This window comes from Plectropomus leopardus, chromosome 7 (assembly GCF_008729295.1).
Source record: "Plectropomus leopardus isolate mb chromosome 7, YSFRI_Pleo_2.0, whole genome shotgun sequence".
Classification (NCBI taxonomy): domain Eukaryota; kingdom Metazoa; phylum Chordata; class Actinopteri; order Perciformes; family Serranidae; genus Plectropomus; species Plectropomus leopardus.
Genome location: NC_056469.1, coordinates 3,061,961 through 3,086,823, shown reverse-complemented (window position 1 = coordinate 3,086,823; position 24,863 = coordinate 3,061,961). Strand labels below are relative to the sequence as shown.

The 24,863-nt window shown below is 39.3% G+C and overlaps 1 protein-coding gene across 1 annotated transcript; it reads right to left on the bottom strand.

Annotated features, from left to right (window-relative positions):
* Window positions 1-626: 626 nt before the first annotated feature.
* Window positions 627-24,863, bottom strand: sim1a (SIM bHLH transcription factor 1a). The gene is made up of 11 exons (XM_042490674.1): window positions 24,689-24,863; window positions 18,389-18,471; window positions 16,086-16,175; window positions 15,894-16,002; window positions 15,717-15,802; window positions 13,937-14,136; window positions 13,626-13,732; window positions 12,580-12,727; window positions 5,769-5,934; window positions 3,426-3,840; window positions 627-1,514 (listed from the first exon to the last, which is right to left on the bottom strand). The coding sequence occupies exons 1-11, from the start codon at window positions 24,861-24,863 to the stop codon at window positions 796-798; spliced, it is 2,298 nt and encodes a 765-aa protein (XP_042346608.1). The 3' UTR covers window positions 627-795.

The window sequence follows — 24,863 nt, the reverse complement described above, 5'->3', positions numbered from 1 at the left end:
GTGGATGATTCTGCATCGATGCTGTGACAGCACAAAATCGACTATAAACACGTAATATTGCTCGTTGATTTTCTGGCCATGGCTGAACAATAAAGTTCTACAGTTCAAAAGAACTTCCTGGTAGCAACCAGTGCCGAATGGTAACAACATTGCATTGAACTGTGGGAGAACGGAACTAGCTGACTGTTTGTATGTATTGATGAAAAAGTAGCCATGTGCATTAATATAGAAAATTGATGACGTAATATATCATAATGCATCGTGGAATTGGATCGATCATTGCCATGCTAATTGGTGTGGAATGTTATTGAATCGACCAGTGAAGATGCACAGCTCTTATTTGGGGCAGGTCAAATTTTCCCCAGCTCTGTTAGGATAAGATCTGACCATCTCTTAGGTCCGTTTTGACTCGGTCTCATTTTTTTGAAAATGAAGTCATCCATGCACTGAGTCTTAAATTTTTACTGGACTGTGGGCTAGAGGAAGAAAATAAATACATCAAATTAACTGAAGTCAATCTTAAATCTAAAAAAACTGCAATCAATTAGCATTATTTAAAATTATTATTACAGGCACTGACATGATTATGTGATTTTGTTGTTCTCTCTTGAGAAGAAATTCAGAAACTGAAGTTTGAGCAACATTTGGGGGGAAAAGTTTCATTTAAGTTCTCTAATGAAGCAGTGATTGGAAGAAATGGATCAGTAAGATGGAAAACAGGCTAACAGGACTCAGAGTAACGATGGCTTCATGTGGCTGTGTGACTGCAGTCCCCCTGTGTGTGTTGGACGACTGTTAGCTGCCATTGCTGATAATGACAGAGGTCCCTTTATGTCCGGGGGTCTGCTCTGCCGGTATGCGGAGGTGAGGGGTCATATCGTAGTGGGTGGGGCCCGTGCTGGCAGAGGTGCAGTAGCCCCGGAGGCTCTCAGGGTCATAGAGGTGTTCCAGAGCGTAGCCTGTCAGGGAGTAGGCTTTATGCTTTTCTGAGTATGGCCGCGAGTGGCTGTGGGAAGGGTAGAGGGCTGGGGCCGAGGTGGGGGAAGCCGAGCACGGACCCGGCCGACCGAACGGGTGGTGCAGTGGCAAAGACAGGGGGGACAGGTCTGTTTGGAGGTAGTCTTTGGGCTTGTGGAGGCGATCAGGACCTGGACTGCTGAGTCTGGACAGGGGGGCAGGACTAGGCGCAGGGCTGATCACATGACTCAAACCTCGACACACCACAGTCTGTAGTGGCAGGGTCCCTTGAGGAAACTCAGGAGTAAAGCATGGACCGGCACCCTTGGGCAGCCCATTGGCTGGCCCCAGTGGGACATCAGGAGGGCCCTTCCGCAGCTGAAGTCGATTTTCTTCTTCTTTGATCATCTGCTGTGTGGCTCGGATCAGCGTCTCGATCTTGCTGGGTTCCTGCGGGCTGCAGCGGTAGTGGTCAGTTTGGTATCGATCCCCTGAGTCGCTGGCTGAGCCTCCATCTGGAGAGCTGACCACGCTGTCCTCGTCCCAGTGGCCCCGGCCTACAGAAGGACAGCATGACAACAGTCAGCGCAGAGGAAATGGGATCAATACTTTTTGCCATTTCAACATAGTGGATAGGAATTTGGCTTTGTGAGCTCACACTACACAAAAACAAGAACGCCTCCTCAGTCTCCTCAATACAGTAACCATCGTGGACCACCTACAATTACCGCTGTAGTATGCATCCATGAACCAGTCATGTTGCAGTTACAGTTTACATTCATTTCTGTGAAAACATGGACACTTTGCATACATTCCCCCCCGGCAGCACAGAAGATCTCGACAATCAGCACAGTGTCAAGATCATCGTCACCAGTTCAGTATCTGACCAAATGTCTCCCCTTCTGTTACTTAGATATGTCTCTGTGTAATGGCCAGAAAACAGCTTTTGCAGAACATAATGATATCACTGTGACATCGACCTTGACCTTGTGGATATAAAATATCATAATTTATTCCATGCAACTTTTATGTGAAACTTAGCCATAATTAATGTATGAATTTTTGTGCAACAATGTTTTAAGGTCACAGCGACCTTGAACTTTGACCTATGACCGCCAAAGTGTCATCAGTTCATTGTTTAGTCCAAGTGGACGTTTGTGCCAAATCTGAACTTCCTCAAGGTGTTCTTGATATATTGCATTCACGAGAATGGGACAGATGGACATACATATGGACAGACATAACAAGTTGTGGTTGTGGTCGGAGGCATTATGCCTCCGACCACAACTATCATAAATTAAAGTCAAGGTCATCGGCACCCGTTCAGTATCTGCCCAAATGTTTCCCCTCTTGGTCCTATATATATATATATATATATATATTCATTTTCTCTCTTTTCTCTCTTACTTTATTTTGCTTAATCTATTTATACCCTTTACTCTTTCCCTTTTGCCACACACACACACACACACTCACACAAATGTCACCACAGGTCGGTGCCATCTTTAACATACACATGGCTGGTACACATTAACACAAATTAATATCAGTGTTAGCAACCATGGGTGCTCTTAGCTTCTATAGGTTCCTTGTAATTCTGGAGGGCTCTCTGTCATGCTGGTTACATGGAACAGCAGCAGCACATGATGAAGTAAAGAAGTATTGCACCTCTGAAAAGTATCCTTTAAAGAGTGTTTACTGTATTGAACGTCATGGATTAAGACAACACACCACTCAACAGCTCTTCTGTAATCTCTCTCTCTCACTCTCTCTCTCGGGCATTGTGGATACTGTGTAGGTGGAAGAATATCAGCACAGGAAACTGGCTGGTGGCAGATTCAGTCTAAAGCCAAAGAGCAGGGATACTAAACTCGTTTTGCTTGGGGGTCACTTATGCAAACTGACAGGAGGCCAGGGGCGAGTTGCAGAAGTTTCTAGGATTTTAGAACATTTTTAGGGTTTTTGTATGTTTCCATGAGTTTAGGACATTTCTGATTTTAAGATGTTTTTAGAATTTTTTCTTGGATTTTAGGATGTTTCAAGGACTTCAGAATTTGTTTAGGATTTTAGGACATTTCTACTCTTTTAGGACTTTTCTACTCTCTTTCTTGGATTTTAGGATGTTTCCAGGACTTTAGTATTGTTTCTGGATTTTAAGACATTTGTAGGACTTTAGGATATTAGGTTCTTTGCTAGGACCCCTGTTGTGGGGGTGTGGGGGATCCTCCACTGGCATTTTTTGATAAACAAGCTCTACTTGGATGCGTGTTTATGCACTCTGGTATCTCATGTTTACTAAATGTACAAAAACAATTCCCAGCAATAGTGTGAATGGTTGGGGGGCCACCTAGTACCGAGGGGCCAGATTTGACCCGGAGGTCAGAAGTTGAGTATCACTACGACAGAGGGTCTGCCCCTACAGTTCACTCCCCACAGTGGACATAGCCCAGGTCTTAGTGTTCACTCACCATGGTAGCTGTGGATGGCTGTGATGTGCGGCACACTGCTGTCGCATCCCTCACGGTTCTCCAAGGAGCTCTTACTCAGTGGAAGGACAGAGCGAGCGGCGCTCCACCACGCATCTCTGCCAGGCGGAGGCGCTCCTAGAAAATATCGCCCAGCTTCACATCGACCTCGCTCACAACTCTGACCTTGACCATGTGCGTGGAGGTGTGGGTAGCCGTCACTGGTGGTGTGATGGTGCTCTTCAGTCAAGCTGTAGCAGACTGTGCGGGGATCAGTGGTGAACTGTCTGTACACACAGGAGGCATCCAGGCCTTCACTCTGCTCCAGCAGCTGTGGGGAGGCTGAGTCTGTGAGGGGGCTGCTACCCCAGGGACTGTCCTGGTCAGACTCTGAGCGCTCCGTCTGGAAACTAGGATACTGCAGTGGGCCATGTTGGGAAGGAGACAAGAGACATTACAGAAAGCCTTCAAATGAGGTACAACCTCTCAGAGCCACATTTGAATGCTCAGCTAAACAGCTACTGTAAAAGGCTGATAATATGTCTAAATATTTTACATGGATGTTTTATTAAGCTTAGGTATAAGTAAACCAAGTAGCTGTGTAGGACAATGCAGCTACCACAGGCTCCAAAACAAGCTCATTTCAAATCTGTGCCCCCCTCTCTCTTCTGTAGCTTATCAGATACAGATACAAAGTTGTGGTGGCAACATGCTCAGTAAAGTACCCACACATCCCTCTTCCCTGTTTATGGGCTTAATGAGATAAATAAACCCTCCAAGAGATCAGATACCCTAACCTCCTCTACTGACTCATTTCACTGTAAAAGAGGCAACAGATCTACATTTAGTTCCTTTTGGATGTGCCCCCAGATGATGACCACAGCCCCCTTGCTATGGAAACTAATTTTGGCTGCATGTATCTGTGATTTCATTCTTTCAGTTATTAGTGCTTTATATTTGGGCTAAACTGTGTGCTTGTTCACAACCTGTGTAAATGACTGCTTGGGTGCCCTGCTTTGCTTGGACTTTATTGCCTGTTTCCAGATCTCAGCAATTTCTTTGGTGAGCACAATGTTATTATCTCATGGCCCTAGGCGTGTGATATCAACCTCAAAGGCACCCTTTAGTGTCTTTAAGAGACACGCAGGGCTTTCAGCTAACTCCAATGTTAACCCTCCATGACAATACTTAACGCTTAAGGAGCAACTGATTAATTAAAGAGTGAGAGTCTGCATAGGATGGAAGTGAGGGGAGGTGGATGAGTCAAACAAAACCAGACTTTCAGATCACAGTTCGTTATCCTGTGTGAAGCCAAAAATCAACATTGTTTTAACATAACATTATGTAATCTACTTACAGTCTTGGTGCACTGATGTCACGCTTCTGATGTAATTACATAACGTTATTTTAATGGTAACAAACGCACTTATTTTAACCCAAAACATGATCTTGTTTCTAAGTATAACTTGGTAGTTTTGTTGTCTAAAACTAAGCATAACTGTAATACAACTTTAGCAACGTGTTACATTGTGTTTCAGTTGTGTGTCACATCGAGGCGCTAAAGGATGCCATGTGTGTCACTATGAGATACCGAGGTGCCTTACAAAAGCCGCTTTTCCACAGCACAAATAACCCACTAACACCCACTAATATCTGGCTTCTTAAAGTAATGGGAACACACAACACATGGACGAACATGCTCATTTTAGCCCCTTTACTGGCAAGATGCAACGACCGGTCATCACTAATTACCATCCATCTCCACCTAAGTAGCGCTCAAACACCAGTCCAAATATGTCTGCACAGGGTTTGAAACAGAAATTTCATGTGTAAGACATGTGGAAACAAGCAACAACCGTAATGTTTTCACGGACTTCTATCCATTCTGCTTTCTATTGTTTGTTAACCCGTTGGCCAGCCTGCCCATGATGTCAAATGTGACACACACACACACACACACAGAGAAAGAAAGGTATACTTGTCTGCTGCAAAGTTATATACACAACTCTGCTCTACTAGCAATGGGAAAGGAGTCTATAGCCTATTTTTAGTGTAAACCCACTAAAAATAGGGTGTAGACTCCAGCACTCCCCAAAAAAACGCTAGTTTTGGTGGAAAAGGGGTGAAAGTCTCCTTGAAATAATACATGATGGTACCTCACCAAATAGACCTCTTTATGTCCTCTTCAAATTAGCCAAAAACGTTTGAATGAGCAAGTTCAACTACACAAAGTTTTCATCCTTCTCCTAGAAAAAGCTACCTAAATATAAAGTGTGAGTACACAGCATCACATCCTGTGTGTAACTTGAAGCTAAATGACAGTTCAGTAAGAAATCACATCCTCACCTGTGTGTATGGTGAGAGTCTAGCTTTGGTCTTGGGCCGGGATACTCTGCTCTTGGGGGTTCTGCAGTTCTCTGTAAGGCTGCTGGCTGTGCTGCTGCTGTAGGGGAAAGAGGTCTTGGACGTGGCCTGGTCCAGAGAAAGCTGGAGGCCTTTGTACTCTGTCTCCCTGAAGACAAAAGCAGAAATTTCATGTGGTGCATTCACAGTAATATTGTTTATGTTTTCCATTTGCATGTCACAGATTTAATATGGTCTATAATTACACAAGGAGAGATTCTGGTTCTGCAGAGAGGCTGTTTATTAAAGAACACAAACAGCCTGTGTGTACCTGCGTGTTTGGTTTTTCTCTAGGTGCAAAAACCCATTAACATCTGTTTAGCAATTAGAGCCTCATCATGGTGCTGAGAGCAACACGCATACGGAGAGATGTGTGTTTGTGTTTCTGTGTGTGTGTGTGTGTGTGTGTGTGTGTGTGTGTGTGTGTGTGTGTGTGCGTGTGCGTGTGTGTATCGGGTGGGGGTGTGCTAAGAGGGCTGGAACGGCTGTTGGGATGCTTGTTTTACCAGAAGGATTGCAGCAAGGCCTTCAACAAACACTCTACAGAGGGAAAGCTGTCCAATCAAATACACCAGGAGATTAAAGGCTATGTCTGGCTAAATCAGGCCCATAGGAGAAGCTTGGATGTCTCACTACTGGGAAAAGGGAATTGATTTCTCGCTAAAGTGTTCTACAGATCTCTTGCCGTGGATGATGAATTGGGTTTGGGAACAGAAAACCTGGACAGGGTTTACTTGAGACAAACAGTGATCCATCATCCACGCACATCTCCCCTCTGTCTCAATCTCTCTCCACACAAACACAAATTCACACATACATACAGACACACTTCATAGGATTTGCATCACTTTCGTGTGGAGGGAGTCAAAAAATATCATCCTCTAAGTACTGCTACTCTAACTATGATGCTGGCAGTTCATGAATTGTCTTGGCCATTTGAGCCTTTGGTTGCTATAAGGAAAAACACTTTTACAATTTAAAGAGGAATACATGTGTGTGGACACAACAAATCAAAATGTCTCCATACAGACCAGAGGCTCACTGTATGGTTTGATGAGTATGACATTTTATGTATCATATGCTCATGGCCTTCAATTACCAGATCTTAACCCAACTGAACACCTATGGGAGATTTTGGAGTGACGTATCAAACGCTTTCCACCACAGTCTTCATCATCAAAACATCACGAGGGAATATGTTGAGGTAAAATGCTGTTCATCGTTCCGATAGAGTTCCAAACAAAATGAGAGTCTTCGACAAGAAGAGCTGAAGCTGTTCTGGAGATTCATGGTGGAACTATACCTAATTCTTAATCAAGTGGCCTCTCAAATGTACACTTGAACAAGAGGACAAAGTAATGGTAAGTGTGACATACTGCAGGCTACCACCCAAAGATTATTTTCCCTGCTGGTTCATCTGCAGAACGACTCTTTTGGTCTCCTAACCTCTTGGCCCCCAGGACACCCCAGCTATCAACAATATGAATTATAGTGCTCATAACGTTTACTCCTAATATCAGCAACTGACAGGGTAAAAACATAAGCAGTCAGACAATCAAAAAAGTTTTAAACAAATTAATTGATTACTTGAATTTATATGGAAGAGAAAACAAAGGCTGAGGGTAAAGTTAGCACTTTTCAACCTGAGCCCTTTTCCCCACATTTATGTGTCTAAGTGACTGACGGAGACAACAGTTTTTGAATTTGGTCAACTATCAAGGAATAGGGCTGTAGCTAGCAGCAGAGAAACAGGCTGCAGTGTATCCACTCAGAGCCTTTATGTGCCATCAATTAAGACTCAGATTGTTAGTGTCTAACAACATTATGGAAATGATCCCGACAGAGATAGCCCTTTGATTTGAGACTAAGATCTTTTTCGTTTAGCCAGAAACAGTCCCCTTATCTCCACTGCCAAACCCACCTGACTCTATTTAAGCGAACAGTCATTTCATCATTATAAAACACGCTCCATTCAAAGTTCTGTTCCAACGTTCACCAAGTCTCGTTTGGCTGAAATAAACCCTTAATTCAAACAGTTAGATGTGAACATACTCTGTCTCCAATCAAGCTACGATTGCTGTTTATTTAGATAGAGTCTGGTGAGACTGGTTATTGGAAAGTCGCGGCTGTTTCTAGTTAAAAAAAACTCGAACAAAAAGGTCAACCTCAGTCAACCTCATTTCCATAAATTGTCAGATGTTAGAATAACAATCTGAGACTGTCAGTGGCAAAGCAAGCACTTTTAGTGGAAGTAAATTGACAGTTAGACTGCAGCCTTTTTCACCGCACTTTCCTCAATACTGGAACAATCTCAAAAATTATTGTTGCCATTAGTCACTAATTTGTATTTAAAAATACTAAAGTTACCCTTTAGTGAAAGCTGTCGTTACAGTTTCCCAGAGCCCTAGGTCCATTACCCAAACATTTACAGCTCACCATATAATAGGATAAAGAACAAAAGAAAATCTTTGCAGCACAGAAGCTGGAGTCAGACAATTTTATGCCCATCTTCTTGAAAAATGACAATTTAAAATATCCAAAATATCTGATTACTTTTTTGGCAGTCAACTAACTGTTTCAGCTCTTGCCAACATACACCACTGGTTATTGACCACTGGTCAATATGTTTATTGATTTCAAGCACCTAGTGAACAAACACATGAAGGAAGACAGAGCCCAAAATGTTTTGGTGTAAGTGTGTTTGATGATCACAGGCTGGGATATGTTAATTATTTGCAGCAACATTGATTTTGACAGTGCGCATAGTTGAAATAGCATGTACTTTCTCTATACGCCAAATATGGTAAAAATAAATAATTAAAAAAGATGTCATCAGGTGGAAAATAGTTTTAAAAAATACAAATTCCAATTTGAATGGGTTTCAATTGTGCATTTTTTGTACTTAACAGTTTGGATGTAACAATTTTGTTAGTGTATTTTAGACTTATTGTTGGAGCTGAGCTGGAAATGCACAGATTAAACAAAAATACACAGTCTTGCTGAAAAGAAGGTCAGAGTTTGTGTGTAAGATAGCAGAGTAACAAGTTTGCGCTAAATCAGACTAGAACGAGACAGCACTGATTAAACAGACAGCATAACTGTTGTGCGAGTCAGACAAGTAAAACATGTGGTTACGTGCTTTTGCTGCGGACATGCCTTTATTCAAACCATTGCTAAATCACTGTCAGGCTGTGGTAGCAGCGGCGGCTCCGCGGGCTCAGGACAGGAGGTGCAGAGGTTATCAGAGCTGAACACACAGTGGGAGTTCATATACAGGTGAAGTGGCCTTATCAGCTGTGTTATCCATGGCTGTATACACTACAGCTACTGGGCAAACTAACTCTGCTCCTGACGACACAATCCACAAAGTATACCTCCTGCCCACATCCAACTGAGAAGGAAGCGTTAGTGCCTCATTTCTGCCATCGCTGCGTGGCTCAATCCTTACAGTTCCTCAAAAAGATTTACAAAAGCACAACATGGAGGGAAACAAGGCTTTGTTCCCTTTCACAGCAAGCTGGAGCCCATAAACGCTCATCAAGTTTACAGCCCATCAATTAAAAGGCTATAAACACAAAGCTGTTATGGATTTGATGTAGGAGGTCGAGGAAATGTGTGTCAAGCTGTTCTCTGCCTCTGAAGGCAGCCGGCCGAGCTGCTTAATGGAGCCTTTTATGGGCCTTATTCATTCACGCGTTCACTTGTACATCTGTGAGATACGCACATCAGGGATCATAAAATAATGGGATAATAGGCATGAAAATGGTATCCCTCACTTACTAATAAGAGTGTGGCTCATGCTCAGCAATGATTACAGTTTGATTCTATTGGAAGGAAGTGAGAAATAGCAGCTTGTAGCGAAGGTTTTTAGTGGCGACATGGTGCTGTTGGTCTGTTTGTGCAGGATAAAGGCCCAGTAAACACAACCCCAGTGAGTGAGATATGCTTCAGCGCCTGTTTATACATTCTACAGGCAAAGCTGCCAGCCTTAGATTAACCCTACCAGGTGACTGACGCCACCACAAAGAAGCCGCTCCAGGTAACAGCCAACACACGAGCACACTTAGCAAACTTACTAACTCAGTGCCCAGACAGTCTGACATAACTGGCACACAAGAGAGCAGACACAGTGATAGAAGAGGACTAACATTAGGACAAAATGCCTGATAACAGGAAAAAAGTGCAGGCTAAAATGCACCGGCTTCAGTACCCTGTGTCAAGGACCTTAGATATGGAATAAGCAAGATGACAACATAAAAACATCTTATTCTATTTCCATCTTCAAAAAGAACTGAAAGAGCCACTCATTACAAACATGTGAATAATGCTGTTTACTGCTAAAATGTTTTGTTATGAAATGTCCATCATATAAATAGTTCCTAACAAGTCATCTGATCAGTGCACAATACATTTAGAATGTGCTCAAATCTGCATGACAGCACACTTTTCTCATCACTTAAAGTTTTGGTGCGCTATGACTTAATCACTACTTTATAGAGCAACATCAATAAACATCAATTTGTCTTCATAGAGGAGTCAAAACAGAGCAAATGAAACTAAAAACTAACACAAATGACAAAAACATAAAACACCGTATTCTGAACAGACACATTATAAACACTGACAAAAAGTCACACTTGTGTGTATGAACATAGAACAGCAAAATTATCTGCAAACTAAAAACCACTCAGTCCAGCACTAAGCATTATGGTAAATATAGGCTATTAATATGTTTCTGTATAGCTTTACGGTTGTATTTTATTCTGTATCACTATTTCTTTGACGTGTGAATAAAAGATGATGATGTGGAGGAATGCTGATGACCATCAAAGATAGAAAGAGCTGAAAAGTTCTGGTTCTCCTCTAAAGAAATCATCAAAACTTTCCCTTTGTTTCTAACTCAGCCCACAGCAACAAAGACTATAAAAACAGGATATGACCTCACAAATTTTCTTCATTGCCAGATTCTGCAAACCAGGCTTCAACAAACGTGTCATATTTCCAATTAACCTCCAGTTAATTGCTTCACACCAACTGTTTGCGTAAATCTCTAGTACCAACACTCATTATCTTATCAAAGCAGAAGATGACAGTACAACAGAGATCTGAGCCAACACTCTGCCCTGGAGCTGACACACACTTCTGTCATTTCACAAAAACACTCATCTGACTGATCGGGTCCATATATACCATTACAACTCCGTAACATTTTCATAAATATGTGTTCTGTTTCGCTATTCTGTATCAGTAAGTAATATACAATACAGATTCAGCCAACAAGGAGTTTGTCTCACAGAGTTTTTACTTTGGCTGGATCATCAGCAGTGGGAGTTTCTCACGTCCATCCATCAATTCCCTGATCCGCTCAGGGTACATCAGTCATCTCTAATTATATAAAACATGGGGTCACACCCAGACATGTTTCAGATATGTTTTTCCATCTGATGGAACAGATATCCATGTCAGCTGCTGCTTACGTGCTGCCTTCACTATACAGCCAAATAAGACAGAGTTAGGGCTGGCACTATATAGAGGTTTTATGTTTGTAAAATTCTCTAAAGCAGAGAAAAGAGACTTCAAAATCTCATACAGCATCACAATTGTGAAGTAAAATTAAATTTGAATGGTGTTGAAATTGAAAGAGTATATGAAACAACATTTTTGGGAGTGATTATAGATCATAAACTTTGTTGGGAGCCACACATAGAATATATTAAATGGAAATTATTTAAATCTATTGCTATTCTTTATAAAAGGGAACTGTTGAGCAACATATGTCTGTATGTGTAAAGCTCACTTGTAATGTCATATATGTCTTACTGTGCTCAAATTTGGGATAATGCATAAAAAAACAAATCTAGAACCTATAATTAAACTTTAGAAAAGAGCACTTAGGATAAAACATAAAGCTGGCAGCTACAAGTATTTTTTAAAAAGCTCCTTCAACCCTAAAATTTGTAGACATTGAGTACAGAAATACTTTTTTAAGTTGTAAACCAAAGCCTTCCAGTCTGTATTCAAAATGTTTTGAAATTTTGAGAGGGAAATTATAATTTAAGAGGGTTGTTCATTTTTGAACATGTAAAGTGAGAACAAATGTAAAATATGGATGTATTTCAGTTTTGGGAGTCATATTATGGAATGGACTCAGTGAGGAGTAGAAATTGTGTTGCTCTCCATGGAGTTTTTAAAAAGTCTTAATATGTAAAATGATTACAAATTATAATGTAAAATGATTATAGTGTAAAACAATTCAGGATTGATTAGAGAGTGAAATAACAGAGGATTACGGTTTAAAGTACAAAGGGTTTTGTTTTAGTTGTTTTTTTATTACTTCATTTATTTTGTTTCTTTGGTTTTGCTGCTATTCTGGGTTATCCTTTAGTTGATTACAGCAGGCAAAAATAAGCCTTGGCCGTCAGTTGACTGAATAGGCACCATTTTGAGTCCCCAATTTAGATCTTTTATCATAGATTGATGGTCAACAATCAGAAGAATGGCATAGATACTTCTAACTACTCTGGCTATCCTATCCTACATTCACTGAATGTTTTCCTCAAAGGAACAAAAAGTCAGTCCAGGACTCACTGTGTGATTCACACATCACCTTTCAGAGATGAAGTTCACTTACAACACAGTGAAAAAACATGAACATAACAACACCGTTTGTCTCAGGTAGACCTTGTGGATTCCTGTCAGACTGATCAGCAATGTGACCTCATAAAGGTATTTAAGAACAAAAACAGACACTCACGTGAGAACATAGTTGACACTGACGATGCAGTGCGGTCGGGATGAGCGGCTGTTGTGTACAATGGTTGCATAACTCTGAACCCACACCCAGCCTCCATGCTTGGCCAAGAAACGGTAGTACTTAGTGGTGACCTGACCTTTCACCAGCACTGCAAGGCCAAGAGATGGGAAAGACATTACAGCAAATAATTACTGTGGGGAAAAAATACAAATTATAGCATAAACTTAACTACAAACAAAGAAGTATTTCACCACTGGAAATGTGGTCTTTTCATATATCTGGGCTGTCTCTGCAGTAGAAAGACACAAATACTTTTGAAATTGATGTTCCATGACCAGAGAAACCAGAGAAAAGGTACAGTGGCATTTACTGTTGCTTCAAAGGTAGACAACCTACAACTACCAGAGTGCAGTGCACTGCACGAGACCAATAAATGCTCCTGCTGGTGGGTGATACAATGTGAGTTGCCTGTTTGAAATCAATATGGCGACAAACAATGTTGTTTTACAGTTAAACGGTAAGCTAAGCTCTGTTTTTAAAAACATTTAAGGTGAGAAAGAGGCGATGCAGTAACAGAATCTTGGTTTATTTTGATAAGTGCTGACTGGTTTCACTGTTTGATCTAAGTTTGGTCTGAGTATCCCTTCAAGTACTTAAATACATAAAAATACAGTCACAAACTGCAGCAAAAGGTGAAAGGTGATTAAAATCACACAAATATGAATTTGGAAAACTACGGTAAGTTTGTATGATTTTATCTTATGATATTGTGAATAGGTATAAATGAGCCATTTTATAGGAATTTATGGAATTTTTACAGCCTAATGTAAAAAAAAACATCGCATAAGGTCAGGTAACATAACATATAACATCACATGATAAAACACAACAACATGAGGTATAACACAGCAGCTTTACATATTAGAACATAATAGCCTGTAATGTATTGCAAGGTGCACTGTCTGTTCTGAAACAGTGTATGTGTGTGTACTAGTGAGTGTGTGTGTAGAGAGATTTTGTAGGAGGGTAAAACAAACCTAACTCACACAAGTGATGAGCACATCGCAGGTGGAAGGAGTCACAGCTGTGGACATGATGATAGAGAGTCTTCTCGATTAGATCCTGAGGCTCGTAGCCTGTCAGCTCTGCAACCCTGAGTAAAACAGACACATACACATTTACTGCATTAAGCATTCCCACTTTTACACACACTCACGTACAAACCACACACACACACAAGATTTCTAACATGCAAATATGCAAAAATTCCCATCCACACAGTTACATACTGTCCATGCATACACACACGTATCCATTGAGCGCAGGTGGATACAGAACAGTGTGTCACAGATCATACCGTGAGTCGAGGAAGATGAGCTTCATGTCCAGGCTGGCTCTGAACATGAACATGTTGCTGTGCAGTTTGATCTCGGTGACAGCGCTGGGTGGCAACGAGTGACCGACAGCCACCAGCCCCACATTCTGATAACAGCCATCAAATGGAGACATGTCCAGGCTGTACTGACGGATCTTCAGGTAGCCGCTACAGTGGATAACCTGGGACAGTTCACAGATGGATACATACCATATGATCATTAATCCATACATGTTCCAGTTGCCCTTTAGTCCTGTTCAAGGTCACAGGGTCAGGAGTGGTGCAGCAAGGACATCTGGTCTGGGCATTATTAGCCTTTAAGGCCCGCTTTAACAACACTTGTGTTGCCCTACGTGCAAAATGGTCCTTTCAAAATTGAGCTTTAAAAAATATTATACATTAATGTCATATTCTACTTTCATTAATTAATTTTTTAACCAGCATCAGTCCTAATCATAAATATTAAATATTCATGAATTTTTTTTTATTTTAACGCCTTAAATGCCAGGTTTTTGTCATGATGCCACTGTGTTTTTAGATGAAAAAAACAACGAAAAATGAATTATTTTCAATAAACTACATGCAATAAAAAATATTTTGATTATCACAGTCTGGAATATTTGCAGCAACAGTGATTGTGGCAGTGCACCTCGTAGAAATACCATGTATTTTCTCCATATGCTAAGTGTGGTTAAGACACTTTCATGCTTTTTTGATGCATTTTTATGCATCAAAAAAAGGCAACTTAGAAATCAATATCAGTTTATGTGTATGTTATATTTAGAAAATTTTCACAATTTTACCTTGCCAACAGATAGCCCTTTTAATGGGGAGCTGAGGCTGTTAACTTCAAGCCACATATAATGTGCACACGATTCTTTAAAGTGACTAAAATACATTTTGCTGCAGCCTCATCCACAGCAGTACATTGCTGAGCTTCCATGGCGGATGATTTGGTTTACTGAAGACGCTGGCAAAGCAACACAGTACATAAAATAGGCACAGCAGAAATGTCCATAGACTGGACCAGAAATAAACAAGTTTGCTGATTTAACATATTTCTCTATTGACAGTTGACTGGCAAGAAGTGACTGTTGTTAGAAAATCCAACAACCTTAAAATATACTGTGACATTCATGCTCCCAAGAGGATGATCCCTCCCTATTCTGGACACTCCACTACAACCTCCTTAAGAATAAAATCTGCACTTTTCCAACAAGATAGCATGTAATCCAATAAGCAAATTGTCATTAACTTTGCTGAGCAGAATCATGAGCCTTTTTGATTTTGATGATCCCGCTGCCTTTTCTTCTAAACCAACTTCACCGTTTTTAACTATTAGTACTGCTAAGGTACTTAGAACAGAGAAATGGTGTTGTTTATTCCATGGATCACTGAATAAATTGTAGGGTATCATGAGCCTTGCACCTTCTAGCAGTCACTAGTGGAGCTTCAGACTTTACGTTTTTGTTATCCTTAAATAGAATGCAAACATTTGTGATAATCACCAGTCATCTATTTGGGAGACCAATCTCACATTTGGGAGCTGTTTAACTGTTATGTTCCAGTCCTAAGCCCCTAAAAATATACTTAAAGGTTTTGGATTGACTTATAGAAATGTTTGTCGGATTTATTTGTAATTTATTGATATGACTTGACATTGACCACAGCATGTCATTACTTGTCTTCAAATGTCAATTACAAAGCAAATATATAAAATAAAGACAGTTGTGTTTAGGCCAGTTTTGCAGCACAGCCTTACCTTGTAGCCTCCACAGGTAAGCCCAGCATTTCTTTTAGCAAGGACACATTTCATTCTCAGAAAAAAGGAACGCTCCATCTCATATTCTGCAGAGAATTAAAAAAAAAAAAGAAGCTATTTATGCTGTAGGATGAGTCCAGGTCTTATATAGTACAACATGCTTGGGCTGTCCATTACCGTGAACAAAGTGTGAATGGTAAGGCTGGTGTGCTGTGAGGACAGCTGTCATTTCATCATGGTCTGCTGGATGGATGTATTCATAAATGCTGTTTCCCGTCAACTCTACCTGTTGAAATGAGCATTCATCTCAGACACATAACACATCAGGGCCAACATGCCAGAGGAGCTCACATGAAGTGTCAAACTAACCTGCGACAGGCCCAAGTGCACTGATGCTGTTTCTGATATGTACATTATTTTCCCATCTGGAGCAACCACAAAAATGAAGCCGTCTAATGTCTGAAAGAAACAACAAAAACAACGTTATTATATTATATATCAACAAAAATAATTTGTCTTTTATCAAAATCATTGTTACTGTCTTGAGTCAGTTTACACTGAATGTGAATACACTATTGTCTTATTATTATGACTGTTTATTATTCAGCTGTACTGTAATAACTCAGCAAAGCTGCCATCACAGCATTGCTCAAGCAACATTATGACAAAATAATACACTGAAGATAGATATGAAGTAAACATATGATATGTACCATTAATGGAACAAATGAATTAAACACTGAGTTACCAGATCATACAAATGCCTTCTAATAAATATAACAGCCCTCCAATAACAGTGGATCTACAGGTATGATGTCTCGGCCAGGACTTCCTTGGCCAGAGATTTTGATTTTCTAATCAAATCCTGGTTAAATAAATAAAATCTAAAAATAAAAATAAAACCACTTGAATTGAATGCTTTTTAAGACATTTCAACATAATTTTTAATCAAATTGAATACAGATTTTTTTGGACGAATCATTTTTTTAATCCAATCATTGCAGGTAAGTATAAAGGCAAGTAGTATGTATGTGGTCCCATGCGGAGTTGGGTTTCATGTAGGATTATGGTTATAGGAATAAATCATGTTAATTTACATATGTCAAACATGAGCACAAATATGAAGTAAAAAGACAGTATTTGTTTGAGTGGTAGGTCTACAGATTTGTAACATCAGAACGGTGGCTTTTTACACTGAAGACTTCCACTCATCTTGACACAAAGAAATTAAAAGTTATATAGATGAAATTGAATAAAAAGGGTTTTTTTGCAATTAGATCCCACATATTCAAATTTAAGACTATTTAATGACTTTAAGGCCTAATATTTCAAAAACTGAATGCAAGACAATTCGTGTCTATTCATATTTCAAGGACCTGCAATAAATCCAAGCTGTTCAATTTTCTACTGAAAAAAGAAATGTGGTCATTATAGAAGTTGTAATTTATGTTTCTGCTTTTTTGAAATTGCTGAATTAGTCCCCATCACTTTTTAAAAGCACAATTTTGAAAAATTGTTTTGAAAAGTAGCTTGCACCAAGAAATGTTAATTAAAAAATGAGAATGGTTTAAGAAAAATGTATTTGTACAGTAATATTATGTTGAAACAAAACCTACAGCCTTAGTAATAGCCTAGGATATGCCCTTTTAATGTGTAACCTGTCGTAATTATCTACTCTGAGCGCATACAGTCCCCGTATTACATTGTTTTTACAAGAAAGCCCAACCTTAATGTTATTATTTGATGTTGTTATATTTTTAACCTTTTGTCATTGGATTAGTGGTCTTGTTTTGGTTTCCCCATGTGGCTATTTTATGCACATCCATATACTTCGCACTTTTACCTGTTTTAAATGAAAGAGTTTGTTCTTTTATTGGCATTCTTCTCCTTTATTTGCATTATATCTGCTTAGAAATATGGTTATTTCTTTTACACTTAATTTTATCTGCTTATATGAGTTTAATTCTCTCATCTACATTTATGAAATTGTATTTTTGTACATGCACTCTGATCTGTGGCAGAGGAGGGTCACTGATATTTTTATATATGTTATTTTTCATTCTGTATATATTTTATTCTAGGAAGCACTTTGTGCTTCAGCTTGAAAAGTGCTATATAGGCATTGTTATTATTATTATTATTATTAGTAGTAGTAGTAGTAGTAGTATTATTATTATTATTATTGCCTATAATTGCATCAGTTGTTCTTGACCAGAGCAAGCCAGCCTAAGGTTCTCTGTAGCCAGCCTGTAGTCCTGCAGCTCTGCAGCCGTGCTCCATTGTGTCGCTGCTGATGTGAGAGGGGCTGCAGGACACACTGAGGCTCTGTGCGTGACTACGAATGTGTTCAGCTCATTTCACTCTTAAAGCCCAAGAATGAAGGCAGCAGGAGGCAGACAGCACTAAACCACACACTTACACACACACACACACACACACACACACACACACACACACACACACAATCTACCTATGGCTGAACAGTAATAATAATGATAATAACAATTTTCCACAAAAAACTAAACTGCCCATTTTTACAGTATCTTCATGCTAATGAACATTTTAATGGCCTTTAAGAGACCTCGTGGCATCTCAGTCACTTGAAAAGCCCACCTTTCTTTCAGTGGCCTTTAAAATGTGAGAACACATAAGCACTGTAATACAGTGAGTACCTGTAAGAGATGGGAGCCCAGCTCCTGGCTGACCCCGTCCAAAGAAGTGCTGCGGCTCACGTGTCCCCAGGACTCCCCCAGGCCTGGGAAACAAATAACACACACACACACATGAAAAATATAATTACTAGAAACAAAATGTCATATTTAACAATGAAAACAGGGGGGTAAAAATACTGAAAACCTTGTAAAACCAGAGAGGATCTAATTTCACTGATTAGTTTAAATGTCTTTTATGAATAACACAAGTTCATTGTGGATTCATAATTAATCTACAGACATAATTTATTGTAGAGGCATTATCTCTACCACTGATGAGGTTTCAGTTACAGCAAAAAAAAAAAAAAAAGCCAACAACAAATAATGGTAACAATAACGTCTACATTTTACAGACTAATAGAGTACTGGTAATTTATTCATCTATCATTCAGTGCACAATCACTGTATATACTGTCAATATTCAGACTGTGCACATGTTTAACTGCATCAAATGATCAGGGGAAAAAAGACAACTATCGCAAAGACAATAGCAAGACTGAAGAGATTAACGCGAGCCTTTACTTAAAGACAATATAGATGCTAAATGCTGTAAATACTGTATAAAGATATATAATGGGATTATTTATTTTGGTTACATTTAATTGCACTGTTGTATGGTTTACAAAAAACACATCACACACATTTTTTTCTTCACATAATAGCCATATGTGTTTGTCCAGCTTTGTTATCCTTATTCTTAGCTGTTGTATGTATTTTTGCATAACTGAGCAATGCATTTTAAAAAAGAAAAGGAAAGAATATAAAAGAAAAAACAGATTCGGATTCTCTATGTGTTCACATACTTGGCCAATAAAGTTAATTCTGATCCTAAATAAACTGCTTTTCACAGTGTGGGTATAATAGTGTCTGCAGGGGGAAATGTGGTTAATTTGATGGGCCTTTTGGTTACAATTATAACTGCAACGGCTCGTTTAACTGCAGCATTGACTATCACTAGTCTAAAATCAGAACAGTGTGTTGAGTTTGGGGTCTGCAGCCTACGACTCTAAAGATACACCAAAAATCCAAAGAGTCGGATTTTTATCAAATCATTGCAATCGACCATAGCATCACAATATATTGATAAAGTCTCCTCCACAGTGGTAAAATCAACATGTCAGGTGGTGTGCGGCACAGAGCTGCAGCGGACAGAGCAAACAGGAGTCCGTGCAGCAGCGATCTTCATTCAGATGCAAATCCCGCTCTGCAGAATAAACAGGCGGCGTGCGGGGATCACAGCGGCCCGCCGCCTCCCGACTCACACCGAGCTCACACAGACTGATGCACGTCCGCGTCACAAGACACAATCACATCACCCCCAAAACACACACAAGCGGGAAAAAACATCCCTGGCTTCCACTTCACCAAAGGAAAAGATAAAGACGCCGCTGTGAGAACACGCAGTTAATAATGGCTCCTTAGTTACAACAGGGATTTTATCATTAGGCGTCTATCAATGTTGTTACTATCATACAATTCAATTAGTTCTCAGGAATTCTGCAGACCCTCTATAAGAATAATAATAACAATAATAATAATTACCATTATTAGTTAAAACTGTAAAAGTGCTGTGCTTTTGATGGAACGAGGAAAACAATGGTCAATCAATTTCACAATTCAGAGAAAAACTTGTTAAATCACTTTAAAATCGAGGTTCTTGTTTGTCTATATGATTGGTTAAAACATCCTAAAACTAAAGAAAATTACATGAATTTTGTAGAGAAAGCTGCAATTAACGCAACAGAAATGTGCATTTGGAGCACGGTGAGGCAAACACGTGCTGCACGGGTGTTTATAAAGAGCTACTGAGGCTTCTGAGGCCTGAGCTTTACAACTGTGTGCTGATATTCTGTCCACACACGGGGTTATTATAGGGGCCCAGTATAAAAGATAGGCCTCAGAGTTTGGCTGGGGGCTGCAGGGCATACGAGGCTTTTCTATGAGACAGACTGGTGCTGCTGCAGGTCACGAGGCGCTCACCTGCGAACCGGAACTCACTACAAAGCTCAGTACTAGACTTTCATTTTAAAGTTTGTTTGAAGACACTAAGTTAATGAAAGCTCCTGGAGTGAGCGGCCGTTTTGTTTTCATCCAACGTATTGCTTTGTTATATAAAAACATAAAATGTTATTCCGTAATTATTTTTCTATTATATCTTTCAGCTCAAGCGGGACTTAGTAGGCCTATTTTTTACCAAGGAGACAAACTCCAATTTGATACATTATTGTTATTATTATTATTATTATTATTATTATTATTATTATTATTATTATTATCATTATTATTATTATAAGTTGTAGTAGTATTCATTATTAGAGCAGTGGTTCCCAGACATGTTTGCCCCCTAAAAAAAACGGATGTCTAGTCGTGATCACGCATAAACGCGAGCTGTAATTAATCTGACGGATTTAGAGGCCTGAAAGTATCCAATGTTTCACAAGCAGAAAAATGCAAAAAAACAAACAAACAAACAAACAAACAACCAAAAACAATAAGTCAAAGGTAAAACATGAACAGAACTTTGTGTAATTATTTTTTGTAAATATTCCTCATTTTTTCTTTATGATCTTGTGCTCTTGTTTTATTTTCTTTTTTAAACTGAATCTAAATCGAAGCATTTTTAAAATAGCCTTAGTAAAAAGATAAATGCATACATATATTTGGTAAACCGATCACACATTAAAAGCATACATGATCTGGTGTTGCACATAAGTTGTAGGCTATAATTCAACACTGTATTGCGCAGTAGCAGGTCTGGACAGGTCAGTTGGTTCTTATAGCAGCGCAGCAGGATCGTAATCCTTCAACTAACCTCAACAATTACAATATCGCAGTCTTTAGTAAGCATACTATGACACATAATTGAACAGCAATAATAATAATAATAATAATAATAATAGCCTAATAATAGCAGCATAATAATAATAATAATAAAACAATTTTGCAAGGCACATCAGCATCAGCGCATTCAAGTCTTTTAAGAGTCTCAGTAACATTGGAGGGTTTAAAGTGTTGCGTACGCTGAGACAAAAAAAAAAAAAAAAGCTCCGCCTGGATTGATAAACTACCTCATTTGAGCCATGTCGGTAACTCATTTAGAATTTACACAAAGTGTCACATATTCCAAGACAAAAAAACCGACTTTAAACTAACCAGACAAGTCCATCTCCGGAGCAACACCATGAGATGCGTTTGAAACCTTTTCCAGCAAAATTACACACCGTTGTCTTTATCCTAACAACATTGCTTGTATTTTGTTACGATTTGTGTTTGAAATTTATTTTGCAGCTACTGCAGCATTTAAATAAGCTATAATAACCTTGGAGCTATACAACCTATGTAAGTTACAGTCAAATGATGTAAATAAAAGGCCATTTCATTTCGCAAATATGTTTTTTTTTCCTTTAAGTCATTTCCTCTTTCTGATTAAATCTCTTTTGAGGATCAAGATATCTGTGGTGTGGGGTCTCATGTAATTTAACCCAGGATGGACAAGGTGGCTTAGGTCAAAGGTCACTTAGTGACCACTCTGAGTGTCATAAATAATCCCCTCCTCCCCCAAAGAAAAAAAAGTAATCCTTTGGTACACTCCAAATTAAGGACTCTTTTAGCTTTTCTTCTCCCCACTTATGTAAAAACCCCTCCAGCCCTCTCATATGGGCTTCTTCATGTCTAACACATCACATGTGGCTGGTGGGGGGGGGGTAAAAAGATGTGAGAAGCCTGAGTGAAGAGGTCCGGCCTTTAAAACAGCGAAGGTGATTTAATGGGGAAAACACAACACAGCCTGTAAAGGACAGCCGAGCAAAACCCTGCAGCCTGCAGGAGAGAGATTGGCCCTTAAATTATTCAGAGAGCCTCCCGAGCATGCTTATGTTGCCACACATGTGAAACAGCACAGTGTGACAGACAGACATCTTCCAGCCATGCAAGCAATGCAGAATGAGGGCAACTAGTGTTACTGAGAATGGCGGCACACACAGCACTATTTATCACTGTTTTTGTTTTGTTTGTTTTTTCACACAAAATAGTATAGCTCTGCACTTTCCTCAGTGTTGGTATCCTTTTGCAATATATTAGATTTTAGAGGGAAGAAGATGTTTTATCATTCCACTTAATCCTGATTCTGCACTAAATAAGCTCACATTGCTGTTTTCTGGAATACTGTGGGTCAACAATACTAGGTTTCTTTCAACAACCCCACAGTTTGCTTTATGCAGAAAAATTATCTGCAGTATTTGTCACTCATTTTTACTCGAACCCTTATATGATGAAGCCATGTAGGCCTAAATAATAATACAACTATTGATTTCAAGCTGATTTGAAAAAATGATTTCATCTACAACATTTACAGGCCACCAGCGTTACCTGAACAAGGTTATGACCTGGATTGTTTGCATGAATTTTATCTTGAGGGCCACAGTGTGCCCTAACATGAATGTAAATCATCTATGACTCTGAATATCAATCCTGATATCCCAGATGGACCTATGCAAAACAGAAAGATTTGTTTGCTGCATGTCATTTTATTGGTGGCAAAAAAAATTCCCCCCAGCCTCCCTCAATGGCATGACAGGTTAATTAATAAAGGTGTTCTCAATTGAGGGGGGGGGGGTAACAGCTAAACTCCATGTAGGGGTGAACAGATTTTTGATTCTGTGGGCTGACCTATTTCAGATTACCAAAGTGATAAGGTGCTTAACTGATTTCTTGGTGAATCTGGTCAAAACTGATATAACAATTTCTTTAGATGTATTTTTATATTATTGTACTATTTTCTTTCTTAAAACTCCTATGTGGAAGCACATATTGCCACCACGATTTATAATTTGTATGCTTGTTTGCCAAACTGTGACCAGTACTTTTTTTCTAAGAAAATAGCAATGTATTGCTCAAGTTGGAATAAACATTTTGTTAAAAAAAATACCTGTTATGCTTCTTTCCTTTTTTTCTCTCTCTCTATTTTGACAGCGATTGTGCAGTATTATAAAATACACCCTTTAGCTCTGATTACGATGGATTTTATTTAGCCCAAGGCTATGTCACAGTAGGATTTAATAGCTTGGCTCTGAGTGTAAAAACACACATCTTAGCAGTGTCCGTGTTTCCTTTGTGCTTCCTCTGTCACTCCACCTTCCCCACACCACAGCCTGCTTTACTGTTACAAGCAGCTCCATATGTTGAGGGATCACACGTGCACATCATACTAATATCCGCGGCTCTGCAGCAGTCACGCAGGATGGAGCCTCATCACAAGCTAATCTGCTGGCAGGGGCCACCAGGGGCCCCGGAGAGAAACCACAGCCTTGCCGGCTGGGGACAGACGGAGTGAGAGACACGGGAGACTTGTGCTGCTGACTCAATATACTCAATTACTCAGAGAGGATACACTGCGGAGAATAATAGCTATATCAGAATACTTTATTCTGTTTCACTGTCACCGCGATAAGACAGATCCTACTGAAACTCCAGGGACAGAGAGTTTAACAATGAGCAATCGGAACAGATGTATAAAACCAAAAGCCGTAGAAAATCCATTAATAAAAACGTGCGTCTAATTCTTTTTTCGTCCATTGTTAGCCGCCTTTATTTTGAAGCGCTTAAACAATAAACAAGAGCGACATGGACGGATAAAACAATCAAAAAACGTGTCATTTTTGTAAAGAGAATTTGTGGGCCTATGACGACTACTACTACTACTTATTAATATTACTTTTTTATTTAAAAAAGGGAAAAAAAAGATTTTTCATTACTGTTCAAATAATCAAAAAAGCTGTTCAGTTACACATAAACAACCTGCAAATTACATTTAAGAACAACAAAAAAAATAGGAAGAAATACTTATTCAGTATAATTGAATTGCAAGAAACTACAGAAATAAAGTCAAATAGGCCAAAGTAAATAAATAAATAACACAATTTAAAAATTATTTATTTTAAGCTACAGCAGCCATAAAATAAAATATTACTAGTACCCTACTATTCTTCGGCCTAATATTACCAGCTAGTCTACTGAAGAAATAATAGCAATAGCATTAACCTCATAAAATAACCTCTGTTTCACCGACTACTCTTCCGCTGTGTGTCCCGCTGCGGTCACTCTAAATTATATATATAATTGTATAATTGTTATAATTGTTATTTAGTTAATTATAGTGTTATACTATAATTTTTTGACAGTACATTTTAATCCTATTTGAATGGGTTTTCTTTTTCTTTTTAACATTATTTCATTCGCATTATTAAAACGCAGCTCTCTTACCTTCGGGGAAGACTATTCTCATTTTCAGGTAGCTTGTTGTGAGCCGGATGATTGAGGCTTTATCCAGCTGGGAGGTGATGGCGGACGGCAGTGGCAAGAGTTTAGCCAGTTCATAAAATTCACTATTTTCCTTTTCCCGTCGAGTCCGGGCGGCATTTTTAGATTTCTCCTTCAT

Excerpts from the sequence above, each read along its gene's own strand:
- sim1a (XM_042490674.1), bottom strand. The coding sequence starts at position 24,863 with ATGAAGGAGAAATCTAAAAATGCCGCCCGGACTCGACGGGAAAAGGAA. Across the intron at positions 18,472-24,688 it reads GAGAATAGTCTTCCCCGAAG|GCCTGGGGGAGTCCTGGGGA; the intron begins GTAAGAGAGCTG and ends TTTGTTTCCCAG. Across the intron at positions 1,515-3,425 it reads AGCCATCCACAGCTACCATG|GCCGGGGCCACTGGGACGAG; the intron begins GTGAGTGAACAC and ends GTCCTTCTGTAG.